Below are 14,230 nucleotides of genomic sequence, written 5' to 3' on the forward strand. Positions count from 1 at the left end.
TACTTTGAGTACACACACCATTCCTGGAAGTGGTCAAGACCGTGGAACTCTCCCCCAGCCAACCTCCCACTCCTATCCCAGATCCACCCGAAATTGGCTGGAAAACAAGAAGAAGTTGGAGACTGCGAATTATACAGGGGAGAAGTGTTTGGCACAAAGGTGGAAACCAAGTGTCTTGGAAGTGGCTTTATCCATGGAGGAGGAGTGGGAGTTTCACTTCAGATGAGAGGAGAAAATGAGGCCAAGATTCTTGATAGGCGAAGGACAAAGGGTAAAGGCAGGGAAGAATTGGTGGCTGTGGGTTACAATAGAAAGGCACATGATGAATCTCTCCTTAAGAAAAAGAATCCAGGTTTTTATGGATCATCAAAGGATTGGAGGCAATAATGTTGTGAGTGTAGTATCAATAAGAGTGGGCGACTGTAAAGTTCTCCATTGTAACCCACTCTTAAAAGCCGTGCAAAAATACAAGCTTATGATGGTGATACGAGAATGGCACTGGAGGGATTGCAGATATACAGTATGGGTTGGTGATGGGGAGGCCAACCTGACTCCCCCTCTTATGCCTCACATCTGTCGGTTACAGAACTATAGGTTAAAAAAAATCACCATTCTGGAAATCGGCAATTAAAACTGAAAAAGAAAAGGGAGGTTAATGATTCGGATGGAGGTCCCTCCTCAGTGAATAAAACTCCCTCCATATGCAGCCAACCCATAATGGTCATTGTAGGACCATAGTGAGGTGTGTGACACTGGCAGGGGAGGGGGGTTGAATTTCCATTTGGGGTATTTGAAAGGCCTGAAAAGGCAGCCTGGGGTTTAGTTCACAGTGCGGGAGGGTGTAAGATGGAGGCTTGTGATGTAGTAATTAGCTATATGCAGCTGTACATTTTGCTGGCTTTGCCTTGATCTTCTGCCGCTGCCCCCTTCTGTTGCTGCCCTGTTCCGACGAGGAATTTACCGAGCCAGGAATTGACACAGCACTACGTGTTGGCATTTGGTGCAGCAGAACAGCACTGTTAACAGAAAGGGTTTAAATACTGTGTGACCTTGAATTGCCGCACAGCCCGGTTTAGTTCGATGCCCAGAGCTACGCTCCAGGCTGAGGGGCTGACAGTCGGCATCTATAGGAACAATTTGGTTGAGGACTGAAAGGCTTGAATGTGTTTCAATCATAGAGGAACTGATTTCAGATTTAAATTGGCCTCTCCAGTCCCCATTCATGGTATTTATATCAGCATGGTATTTAAATCACCTCAGCCCCAGGACACTGCTGCAGGAGTTCCTCAGGGCAGTGTCCTAGGCCCAACCATCTTCAGCTGCTTCATCCATGACCTTCCCTCCATCATAAGGTCAGAAATGGGGATGTTCGCTGATGATTGCACAGTGTTCAGTTGCATTCACAATCCCTCAGATAATGAAGCAGTCCGTGCCTGCATGTAGCAAGACCTGGACAACATCCAGGCTTGGGCTGATAAGTGGCAAGTAACATTCGCTCCAGACAAGTTCCAGGCAATGACAATGTCCAACAAGAGAGAGTCTAACCACCTCCCCTTGACATTCAACAGCATTACCATCACCGAATCCCCCACCATCAACATCCTGGGGGTCACCATTGACCAGAAACTTAACTGGACCAGCCATATAAATACTGTGTTTCCATGTTGTAAACTTCTATGACTCTAAGAGCAGGTCAGAGGCTGGATATTCTGTGGCGAGTGACTCACCTCCTGACTCCCCAAAGCCTTTCCACCATCTACAAGGCACAAGTCGGGAGTGTGATGGAATACTCTACACTTGCCTGGATGAGTGCAGCTCGACAGCAAGCAGGACAAAGCAGCCCGCTTGATTGGCACCCCATCCACCACCCTAAACATTCATTCCCTTCACCACCGGCGCACTGTGGCTGCAGTGTGTACCATCCACAGGATGCACTGCGGCAACTCGCCAAGACTTCTTCGACAGCACCTCCCAAACCCGCAACCTCTACCACCTAGAAGGACGAGGGCAGTAGGCACATGGGAACAACACCACCTGCACGTTCCCCTCCAAGTCACACACCATCCCGACTTGGAAATATATCGCCGTTCCTTCATCGTCGCTGGGTCAAAATCCTGGAACTCCCTTCCTAACAGCACTGTGGGAGAACCTTCACCACACGGACTGCAGCGGTTCAAGAAGGCGGCTCACCACCACCTTCTCAAGGGCAATTAGGGATGGGCAATAAATGCCGGCCTCGCCAGCGACGCCCACATCCCATGAACGAATAAGTAAAAAATACGGCTCGCACCATCAGATTGTGTTTCCTTTGGACTGCACTAATGTTTAAAGCTTAGATTACTCAACCGTGGTAAAATGGAACTCGTCTCTAACTCAATACAAACTTATGAAAGAGGATGCAAAAGACCCGTGACCACCCTCCCCCTCTCAGCCCCCTGCCCCCCCACACTCACCCCACCCCCACCCCTCGTTCGCTCGCTCGGAGACAGTAGTAACTACGCCAGCCACCCACAACCTATCTTTTATAACTCGAAACATCCTCCTCTCTCAGGAACCTGTGCAGGGAGTCCATATCAATCATATGCCTCAGTGATCATCTTAGTGCAGAGGAAGTTAAGGGGAGATTTAATGGAGGTATCAAAATTATGAGGGAGAAACTGTTTCCAGTGGCAGGAGGATCGGTAACCAGAGGGCACAGATTTAAGGTAATTGTCAAAAGGGCCAGAGGTGAGATGTGGAGAATTTTATTTTACGCAGCGAATTGTTATGATCTGGAATTCTCTGCCTGAAAGGGTGGTGGAAGCAGAGTCAATAATAACTTTCAAAAGGGAATTGGATAAATTCTTAAAAAGGAAAAATTTGCAGGACAATGGGGAAAGAGCAGGGCAAGTGGAACAAATTGGATTGCACTTTCAAAGAGCCAGCACAGGCACAATGGGCCGAATGGCCTCCTGTGCTGTATCATACTATGATCTGTTCCAGCGGGTGACATCTCCGTGAAAATAAATACTTCCTAACATTCACCCTCACTCTCTACATATTTTATATATCTACTCCTGGATCTTCCATTCCCAGTCATCTCAAATAATCTAACTAACTGGACAGAATCTAATCCCCTTATCACTTTAAAAACCCCAATCATCTCTTTAAGCCTGAAATTTTTCTAATAAAAATAGCCCCCGTCATGAAGCCTGTGCTGATAACTAAGAGCCCTAAGCCTGGGTTTCACTTTGGCCACCCTCCTCTGTGCTGTGTGGGAAGACCAAAACTGGCCACAATACTACCAAGGCTGTCATTCTGTAAACGTGTGTGTGGTCCTATTACTGCCCACGTGCAAATCATTAATGAAGGTGATGACCAGCAGTGATTCCAACACAAAGTCCCACAGGACCCACGTGTGACCTGGCCCCATACGAACCTACGAGTCTGCTGTGCTTACAGTCCTACAGTCCCTTCTGATCGCAATTATAAACGTGAAAGTAATATCTCTTTGGAACTGAGTATTTATTAATCATGATGCCATGGTTGCCTCTTGCCATATCTAGCCTTTTCGTTCCCTGAACAAAGTTGATTGCAGGAGTTATCTCTGTTTAGGATGTGTTTGAGCTGATCCGCTCTCTACCACTTAACGACATGTAAGGACATCTAGTATAACGTGGATAAAGTGGCTGATTGTGAGCGGGCAGCACGTGGGGCTCGGCTGCTCATCACAAGCAGATAATTGAGGAGGGGGATGTAATGATGTCTGTCTCTTACTCTCTGTCCCACTCTCTCTTACTTTCTGTCTCTCTCTCTCACACACACACACACACACACACACAGTCTCTCTTTGCCTTTCTCACCTCTGTCTCTCGCTCTTTATCTCTCTCTGCCTCTTTTTGTCTTTCTCACTCTCTTACTCTTTTTCTATCTCTGTGTGTGTCTCTCTATCTGTCTCTCTCTCTCTCTCTGTCTCCCTCCGTTTCTTGTCCCTGATTGTATTGAAGCCCCTGTTACAGGACATATTGTGTCTGACATCCTTGTCTCTTTTTCAGAGACTTTGATTCACTCTCCAAAGAAAACATCTACGAGAACAATCGTCTGGTAAGTGTTGCATTATTAATAAAACAAGAAGTTTCCTGTTTTGGTTCCAACTAGCCATTTCCTGGACTGGTCCTAGGCTTGCATTGAAATCTGTATGAACAGTCTTTGCCTCACGTTCTCACACTCCTCCCTCTCCCACCCAAAAAAAGAGATGAAACAATGACAATGTGGTATTTGTGGTTTCTCACATGGTTGAGTACAGAGAGAATGAAATGCTGTGCTATGTGCTCTGCTTTGCTCGATGCTGTGGTACTGAGTCAGTTCAGGACGTACAGGGGCTGCTGTGAGCTCATCCTGCTGCGGCATTGGGGTTACTTTTAATAACCAGCAACTCTACGAGCACAGCGTCTTGTACCATCAGCTTTCTGAACTTTTAACTTGCATTGCCATTGGCAGAAGTCCCCTCCCTATTACAGAGCAGCCTGGAGACCAAGGAACTCAGAGCGTGAGATCCTAGTTTCTCACACTAATTTGACATGAGTAGAAATACTACTTCTGCTGTGAATCTGTAAAGACTGTTGTCAACCATTGTGACTTCAGGAACTTCCTGCAAATCCTGGGAGACTGTCCCACTAGGGTGCCTGTCCCTGGCTGGGCCAGATTGGTGTCAATAATCAGTGGGAGGACCATTACAATTTGATCTGATTGTCCCTATAATGTAGGGTGTTTGTATTAATTCTGTAAGACTGGCACCTGTACTAGGAGCATGTGTGTAACTTTCAGCTGCACAGTCATGTCTCTCTGCACTTAAAGAGCCCAATTAGAACATTCTTAACTACTTGCCGTCTACCCCAGTAGTTTTACTGTCTGGTGTAGCTGCAGTCTTAGTCCAGAGATCCATTATTATTGGCCAGGGAGCAGGTGCACACTGCAGTGAGTCAGCATGAAGACATACTGGTGCCTTTTGACCAGTGAACACGAGTACCAGTGAGCATGATCACAGGATACATAGCCCAGGGCAGTCAGTGAGTGTGACCACAGGACACACAGGGTATCCATGAGTGTGATAATGACACACAGCTCAGGGCAGGTGTGAGCATGATAACAGGACACACACACACACGGTATCCATGAGTGTGATAATGACACACAGCTCAGGGCAGGTGTGAGCGTGATAACAGGACACACACAGGGTAGTCAGTGAGTGTGATAACGGCACACAGCTCAGGGCAGTGAGTGTGATCACAGGACACACTGCTCAGGGCAGTCAGTGAGTGATAACAGAACACACACAGGGTAGCCATGAGTGTGATAATGACACACAGCTCTGGCAGTCAGTGAATATGATGGGCTGTGACAAGCACATGTTTAGTATAACACTAGCTGGTTACTATCTGTCAGCTGTTGGGCTCCCAGACACTTCAACACACCCGAAGAGAGAGTGATGTAATTGACAGCTCTCATTTAAAGTAGGAAAACAAGGTTTTCCCGTCAGTCTGCACCCTTGGGTGATGGGCAGAGATTTTCCCCATCAGTCTGCACCCTTGGGTGATGGGCAGAGATTTTCCCCATCAGTCTGCACCCTTGGGTGATGGGCAGAGCTTTTTCCCATCAGTCTGCACCCTTGGGTGATGGGCAGAGCTTTTTCCCATCAGTCTACACCCTTGGGTGATGGGCAGAGATTTTTCCCATCAGTCTGCACCCTTGGATGATGGGCAGAGCTTTTTCCCATCAGTCTGCACCCTTGGGTGATGGGCAGAGCTTTTCCCATCAGTCTGCACCCTTGGGTGATGGGCAGAGCTTTTCCCCATCAGTCTGCACCCTTGGGTGATGGGCAGAGATTTTTCCCATCAGTCTGCACCCTTGGATGATGGGCAGAGCTTTTTCCTATCAGTCTGCACCCTTGGGTGATGGGCAGAGATTTTTCCCATCAGTCTGCACCCTTGGATGATGGGCAGAGCTTTTTCCCATCAGTCTGCACCCTTGGGTGATGGGCAGAGCTTTTTCCCATCAGTCTGCACCCTTGGGTGATGGGCAGAGATTTTCCCCATCAGTCTGCACCCTTGGGTGATGGGCAGAGTTTTTTTCCTGTTAAGATCCTTAAGCATATTGATAAATTGAATCCTGATATGTTGCCGATTGCCACAAACTCTAGGGCCAGGGGACCCGGCCTCAGGCTGAGATGAGGACAGGGGCACAGAATCTAGATTAACTACTTTACACAGAGGCTGGTGAATGTGTGTAGTGGGCTGTTCAGGGAAGGGGCAAACAGTGTGGGAAAATTCTATTACCATTGTTAAGCCAGCACTAACTATTATTTTCTTGATCATTCCCTTTTTTGCTTTGCAATGCTCCACATCAGCCCATGCTTACTGAATCTATCAGGATAACTTCGGGTGTCAGTAGTGGCTCAGTGGGTAGCATTCTCACCTTGGAGTCAGAAGGTTGTGGATTCATGTCCCACTGCAGAGACTTGAGCACAAAATCTAGGCTGACACTCCAGTGCGGTACTGAGGGAGTGCTGCACTGTCGGAGGTGCCGTTTTTCTGATGAGACATTAAACTGAAGGCCCCATCTGCCTTGGTAGATGGGGGACATAAAAGATCCCAAGGCAGTATTCGAAGAAGAGCAGGGGAGTTCTCCCCGATGTCCTAGCCAATATTTATCCCTCAACCAACATCGCTAAGAAAGGTGATCTAGTCATTTATCTCAATGCTGTTTGTGGGACCTTGCTGTGTGCAAATTGGCTGCTACGTTTCCTACATTACAACAGTGACTACAGCAAATTAAGTACTTTTGAAATGTAAAGCGCTTTGGGAAGTCCTGAGGTCATGAAAGGCGCTATCGAAAAGCAAGTGCGTCTTTCTTTGATGTCCTGTCATTTACGCTCCACCAAATGTCACATATTCCTATGGTTCTGTGCTGGTCCTGTCTTATAGAATAGAATCATATAGCACACAAGGAGGCCATTCGGCCCACCGTGCCTGTGTTGGCTCTTTGAAAGAGCTATCCAATTAGTCTCATTCCCTTGCCCTTTCCCCACAGCACTGCAAATTTTTCCCCTTCAAGTATTTATCCAATTCCCTTTTGAAGGTTATTATTTAATCTGTTTCCACCGCCCTTTCAGATCTGAGATATGAAGATAGACTAGAGGAACTTTTAACCTTCAAAGGAGGTGACTGAGGTGTGATTTAATTGAGATATGTAGGATAGCAAGAGGTTTGCAAAAATTACTTCAAATTAAATTGCAAGAGTAAATCAGGGGGACACAGGTTTAATGGTAAAGTTAGCCCTATATCAGGAAGTTCTTTACACAAAGAATGTTCAATACATGGAACTGGCTTCCGGGTAAAATAGCAGAGACTGAAAACCTGGCATTATTTAAGAATGGCTGGCCCAGTGCCCAGTGGAGGGAGGGGGTCTGTAGGCTCTCTCTGGATGGGCCAAATGACCATCCTCGTAGAATCATACAGCACCGAAGGAGGCCATTTGGCCCATCATGTGTGGGGGCTCTTTGAAAAGTCCCACTTCTCTGCTCTTTTCCCATTGCCCTGCAAATTTCTCCTTTTCAAGTATTTATCCAATTCCCTTTTGAAAGTTATTATAAGAACATAAGAAATAGGAGCAGGAGTAGGCCATCCGGCCCCTCGAGCCTGCTCTGCCATTCAACAAGATCATGGCTGATCTTCTACCTCAACGCCATTTTCTTGCACTATTCCCATATCCCTTGATGCCTTTAATATCTAGAAATCTATCGATCTCTGTTTTGCATGTACTCAATGATTGAGCCTCCACAGCCCTCTGGGGTAGAGAATTCCAAAGATTCACCACCCTCTGAGTGAAGAAATTTCTCCTCCTCTCAGTCCTAAATGGCCTACCCCTTATTCTGAGACTGTGACCCCTGGTTCTAGACTCCCCAGTCAGGGGAAACATCCTCCCTGCATCTACCCTATCGAGCCCTGTAAGAATTTTGCATGTTTCAATGAGATCACCTCTCATTCTTCTAAACTCTAGAGAATACAGGCCTAGTCTACTCAATCTCTCCTCATACGACAATCCCGCCATCCCAGGAATCAGTCTGGTAAACCTTTGCTGCACTCCCTCTATGGCAAGTATATCCTCTCTTAGGTAAGGAAACCAAAATTGTACACAATACTCCAAGTGCAGTCTCACCAAGGTCCTATATAATTGCAGTAAGACATCTTTACTCCTGTACTCAAATCCTCTTGTAATAAAGGCCAACATACCATTTGCCTTCCTAATTGCTTGCTGCACCCGCATGTTAGCTTTCAGTGACTCATGTACAAGGACACCCTTTGAACATCAACATTTCCCCATCTCTCACCATTTAAAAAATACTCTGCATTTCTGTTTTTCCCAACCAAAGTGGATCACTTCACATTTTTCCACATTATATTCCATCTGCCATGTTCTTGCCCACTCACTTAGCCTGTCTATATCCCCATGAAGCCTCTTTGCATCCTCCTCACAACTCACATTCCCATCTAGTTTTGTGTCATCAGCAAACTTGGAAATATTACATTTGGTCCCCTCATCCAAATCGTTGATATAGATTGTGAATAGCTGGGGCCCAAGCACCGATCCCTGCGGTACCCCACTAGTCACAGTCTGCCAACCTGAAAAAGACCCGTTTATTCCTACTCTCTGTTTTCTGTCTGTTAACCAATTCTCAATCCATGCCAGTATATTACCCCCAATTCCACGTGCTGTAACTTTGTTCACCAACTTCCTTTGTGGGACCTTATCGAAAGCCTTCTGAAAATCCAAATGCACCACAACCACTGGTTCCCCCTTATCTATTCTACTAGTTACATCCTCAAAGAACTCCAATAGGTTTGCCAAACATGATTTCCCTTTCATAAATCCATGTTGACTCTGCCAAATCCTATTATTATTTTCTAAGTGTCCTGTTATCATCTCCTTTATAATAGATTCTAGCATTTTCCCTACTGCTGATGTTAGGCTAACCGGTCTGTAGTTCCCTGTTTTCTCTCTCCCTCCTTTCTTAAATAGTGGGGTTACATTTGCTACCCTCCTTTCTGCAGGAACCATTCCAGAATCTATAGAATTTTGGAAGATGACAACCAATTATCTCTATAGCCACCTCTTTCAAAACCCTGGGATGTAGATCATCAGGTCCTTAGGATTTATTGACTTTCAGTCCTATTAATTTCTCTAGTACTATTTTCTTTTTTACTAATACTAATTTCTTTCAGTTCCTCATTCTCGTCAGACCCCTGGTTCTCTAGTATTTCTGGGAGGTTTTTTGTGTCTTCTTCCGTGAAGACAGACACATAGTATTTGTTTAATTTCTCTTGAATCTGCTTCCACCATCCTTTCAGGTAGTGCATTCCAGATCATTACAACTCGCTGTGTAAAGAAATTCTCTTTCTTTTCCTCCTGAATTTTTTGCCTATTATTTTAAATCTGTGTCCTCTGGTTACCGATACTTCTGCCACTGGAAACAGTTTCACCCTATCTACTCCATCAAAATCCCTCATCATTTTGAACATTTTTATTAATTCTCCACTTAACCTTCTCTGTTCTAAGGAGAACAACTCCAGCTTCTCTAGTCTCTCCACTTAACTGAAGTCCCTCATCCCTGGTACCATTCTGGTAAATCTTTTCTACACCCTCTCCAAGTCCTTGGCATCCCTCCTAATGTGTGGTGCCCAGAATTGGACACAATATTCTAGCTGATGCCTAACCAGTGATTTGCAAAGATTTACCATAAATTCCTTGCTTTTGTACGCTATGCCTCTTTTTATAAAGCCCAGGATCCCATATGATTTTTAACAGCCATATCAATTTGTCCTGCCACCTTCAAAGGTTTGTGTATGTGAACTCCTAGGTCTCTCTGTTCCTGCACTCCCTTTAAAATGATACCATTTAATTTATGTTACCTCTCCTCATTTTTCTTTCCAAAATGCATCACTTCATTTCTTTTCATCTGCCATGAGCCTGCCCATTTTATCAATCCATCTGTCTATGTCCTCCTGAAGTCTATTACTATCCTCCTCACTGATTACTACATTTCCAAGCTTTGTGTCATCTGCAGATTTTGAAATTATGTATACCCAAGTCCAGGTCATTAATATATATCAAAAAGAGCAGTGGTTCTAATACCGACCCCTGGGGAACACCACTGTATACTTCCCTCCAGTCTGATGAACAACCGTTCACCACTACACTCTGCTTTCTGTCTCTCAGCCAATTTTGTATCCATGCTGCCACTGCGCCTTTCATCTCCAGGGCTTCAATTTTCCTAACAATTCTGTTATGTGGTACTTTATCAAACGCCTTCTGAAAGTCCATTTACGCAACATCAACTGCACTATCCTCATCAACCGTCTCCGTTATTTAATTGAAGAACTCAATCAAATTTGTCAGACACGATTTGCCTTTAACAAATCCATGTTGGCTGTCATTTATTAACCCTTGTTCTTCCAAGTGACAATTAATTTTGTCCCGGATTCTGGTCTCCAGAAGTTTCCCCACCACCAACGTTGGCTGACTGGCGCGTAGTTACCTGGTTTATCGCTCTCCCCTTTTTTGAACAGGGGTGCAACATTTGCAACCCTCTAATCCTCTGACACCACTCCCATATCTAAGGAGGATTGGAAGATCGTGGCCAGATCCTCCGCAATTTCCACCCTTACTTCCCTCAGTAACCGAGGATCCATCCCATCTGGACCAGGTGACTTTTCTACTGTGAGTGCTGCCAGCTGTTTCAGTACCTCCTCTTTATCTATTTCTATCTATACCAATCTCTCTACTACCTCTTCCTTTTCTGTGACATCGGCGGCATCCTCTTCTTTAGTACAGACAGATGCAAAGTGTTCATTTAGTACCTCAGCCTCCACAAGAAGATCTCAAATCGGCCCCACCCTTCTTTTAACTATCCTTTTACTCTTTACGTGCACTTTAGTGTTCCCTTTTACGTTACTTGCTGATCAAAGCATGGTTACAGCACAGAAGGAGGCCGTTCGGCCCATCGAGCCTATGCCGGCTTTTATAAGAACAATCTAGTTAGTCCCATTTCCCTGCTCTTTCCCCGTAACCCTGCAAATTTTTTCCTTTCAAGTATTTATCCAATTCCTTTTTGAAAGCCATGATTGAATCTGCTTCCACCACCCTTTCAGGCAGCGCATTCCAGATCATAACTACTTGCTGCATAAAAAAGGTTTTCCCTCATGTAGCCTTTGGTTCTTTTGCGAATCACCTTAAACCTGTGTCCTCTGGTTCTCAAAATTTCCACCAATGGGTACAGTTTCTCTTTATTTACTCTATCTAAACCCTTCATGATTTTGAATACTTCTATCAAATCTTCTCTCAACCTTCTCTGCTCTAAGGAGGACAACCCCAGCTTCTCCAGTCTATCCATGTAACTGAAGTCCTTCATCCCTGGAACCATTCTAGTAAATCTTTTCTGCACCCTCTCTAAGGCCTTCACATCCTTCCTAAAGTATGGCACCCAGAATTGGACACAATACTCGAGCTGTGGCTGAACCAGTGTTTTATAAAGGTTCAACATAACTTCCTTGCTTTTGCACCCTTAGTCTCTATTTATAAAGCCTAAGATCCCATATGCTTTTTTAACCGCTTTCTCAACACCTCCTACCACCTTCAAAGATTTGTATACATATACCTCCAGGTCTCTCTGTTCCTGCACCCCCTTTAGAATTGTATCATTTAGTTTATATTGCCTCTCCTCATTCTTCCTGCCAAAATGTATCACTTTGCACTTCTCTGCGTTAAATTTCATCTGCCATGAGTCGGCCCATACCACCAGCCTGTCTATGTCCTCTTGAAGTCTATTACTATCCTCACTGTTCACTACACTTACAAGTTTTGTGTCATCTGTATATTTTGAAATTGTGCTCTGTATTCCCAAGTCCAAGTTGTTAATATATATCAAAAAAAGTAGTGGTCCTACTACTGACCCCTGGGGAACACCACTGTACACCTCCCTCCAGTCTGAAAAACAACCATTCACCACTACTCTCTGTTTCCTGTCACTTAGCCACTTTCGTATCCATGCTGCCACTGCCCCTTTTATTCCATGGGCTTCAATTTTGCTGACATGCCTATTATGTGGCGCTTCATCAAACGCCTTTTGAAAGTCCATATACACCACATCAATCGCATTGCCCTCATCCACCCGCATTTGCTATTCTCCAGTCCTCTGGCACCACCCCCATATCTAAGGAGGATTGGAAGGTTGTGGCCAGCACCTCTGCAATTTCCACCCTTACTTCCCTCAGCAACCTAGGATGCGTCCTATTCAGACCGGCTCCTCATACATTCCCTTTGCTCCTCTTATTTCCTTTTTCAGTTCGCCTCTGCACTTTCTATATTCTGCTTGATTCTCTACTGTATTATAAACCTGACATTTATCATAAGCTGCCTTTTTCTGCTTCATTTTAATCCTAATTACTTTAGTCATCCAGGGAGCTCTAGATTTGAATGCCTTTCCTTTCCCCTTCGTGGGAATGTGTCTACTCTGTACCTGAACCATCTCCTCCTTGAAGACCTCCCATTGCACATTTACTGTTTGACCTGATAATCTTTGATTCCATCCCACCTGGGCAAGATCCCTGTTCAACTCACTGATTAGCAGCCTTCCAGTTGAGTATTTTCACATTTGTTTGTTTCTTGTCATTTTCCATAACTATTCTAAATCTAATGATATTATGATCTCTGTTCCCCAAATGCTCTCCCATTGAAACATGCTCCACTTGCCCCACTTCATTCTCCAGAACTAGATCCAGCACTGCTTCCTTCCTCGTTGGGCTGGAAACACACTGTTCAAGAAAGTTCTCTTGTACACATTTCAGGAATTCCTCCCGCTCTTTGCCCTTTACACTTTTATTATCCCAGTCTATATTGGGATAATTGAAGTCCCCCATTATCACTACTCTATAGTTTTTGCATCTTTCTGAAATTGGCATGCAGATTTGTTCCTCCATCTCCTTCCCACTATTTGGTGGCCTATAATATACTCCCAGCAGCATAACAGCTCCTGTTCTCCATAACTCTAATCAAACAGATTCTGTCTTTGAACCCTCGAACACATCATCCCTTTCCAGGGCTGTAACAGTATCTTTGATAAATACTGCTTTTTTTTTGCCTTCCCTATTCCTCCTGAATACATTGTAGCCAGGAATGTTAAGTTCCCATCCCTGCCCTTGTTTGAGCCAGGTTTCCATTACTGCCTCTATATCATAACCCCATGCGGCAACTTGTGCCATCAACTCACCAACCTTGTTTGCCACGCTCCATGAATTTACACACATGCACTCCAAACTCGCCTTAGCCTACTTAGCATTGCTCCCCTGTCTGATCCCTCCTATTTCTGGACTACACTTTATTCTAATGCTGTTTGTTTCTCTCATTCCTCTATGCACCTTGTTTCACCTCTCTGATGCTCCATCCTGGTTCCTGTCCCCCTGCCAAATTAGTTTAAACCCTCTCCCTTGTCTGTAATTATCTTCTGATCTGCTCCACAAATGGCTCATTCTCTGGCCACAAAATGAGTTTCCCGAGGCGATTGAGGGTGACAATGATCTGTTATAGAGCCACTTGCTCTATCGGGGCTACACTTTGACGGGTTCACTGCTTGAGGCCCAGATTGAGTACAGTGGCTCCAGGGGTCTTCCTGCTCCTGGTCTACTTTGCATCAGCGATTCAGGGGTCAAGAACTGTGCCTTTGTATCTTTTGATTCTCGGGTATCTAAGACAGCTGTTCATGAGATCCCTGCAGTTAAATCAGCTACTTTAGTAGTCTCCCGACGGACTACTAATCCATCATCACGGTTATTACCTGCAACCGGTTGACTGAGCAATACACTGACTGTGTTTTTACTGAGAGAAGTAAGGGACTTTGGCCTGAGCCGGAGTTGGTAGTTGTGTAGGTTAGTGTGCAGGAGACTAGAGGATTGTGAGATCAGACTGGTTCTTAAATCAAGTAGATTAACTGCAAAGTTAATTAAATTAAATTAATTGGATTGTGATGAGTGAGTTTAGGGAATTGCTGAGAGCTGAGTGAATCATAAGCTAGAATAAAATACATTGTGCTAATGACAGATTTGGGTGGGATGCTGACATCAGATACTGGCCTTGCCAGCAACGCCCACATCCCATGAACAAATATTTAAAAAAATTAGAGAATGTGAGAGAGCAAGTT

General features: G+C 44.9%; 1 protein-coding gene across 1 annotated transcript in view; it reads left to right on the forward strand.

Annotated features, from left to right (window-relative positions):
• micall1a (MICAL-like 1a) overlaps positions 1–14,230 on the forward strand; it is a 102,136-nt gene that overhangs the window by 2,518 nt on the left and 85,388 nt on the right. The window contains exon 2 of the mRNA XM_067974717.1: positions 4,035–4,083. Within this exon, the coding sequence (XP_067830818.1) occupies positions 4,035–4,083 (49 nt within the window). The remainder of the gene's footprint in view (positions 1–4,034; positions 4,084–14,230) is intronic.

This window comes from Heptranchias perlo, chromosome 40 (assembly GCF_035084215.1).
Source record: "Heptranchias perlo isolate sHepPer1 chromosome 40, sHepPer1.hap1, whole genome shotgun sequence".
Lineage (NCBI taxonomy): Eukaryota > Metazoa > Chordata > Chondrichthyes > Hexanchiformes > Hexanchidae > Heptranchias > Heptranchias perlo.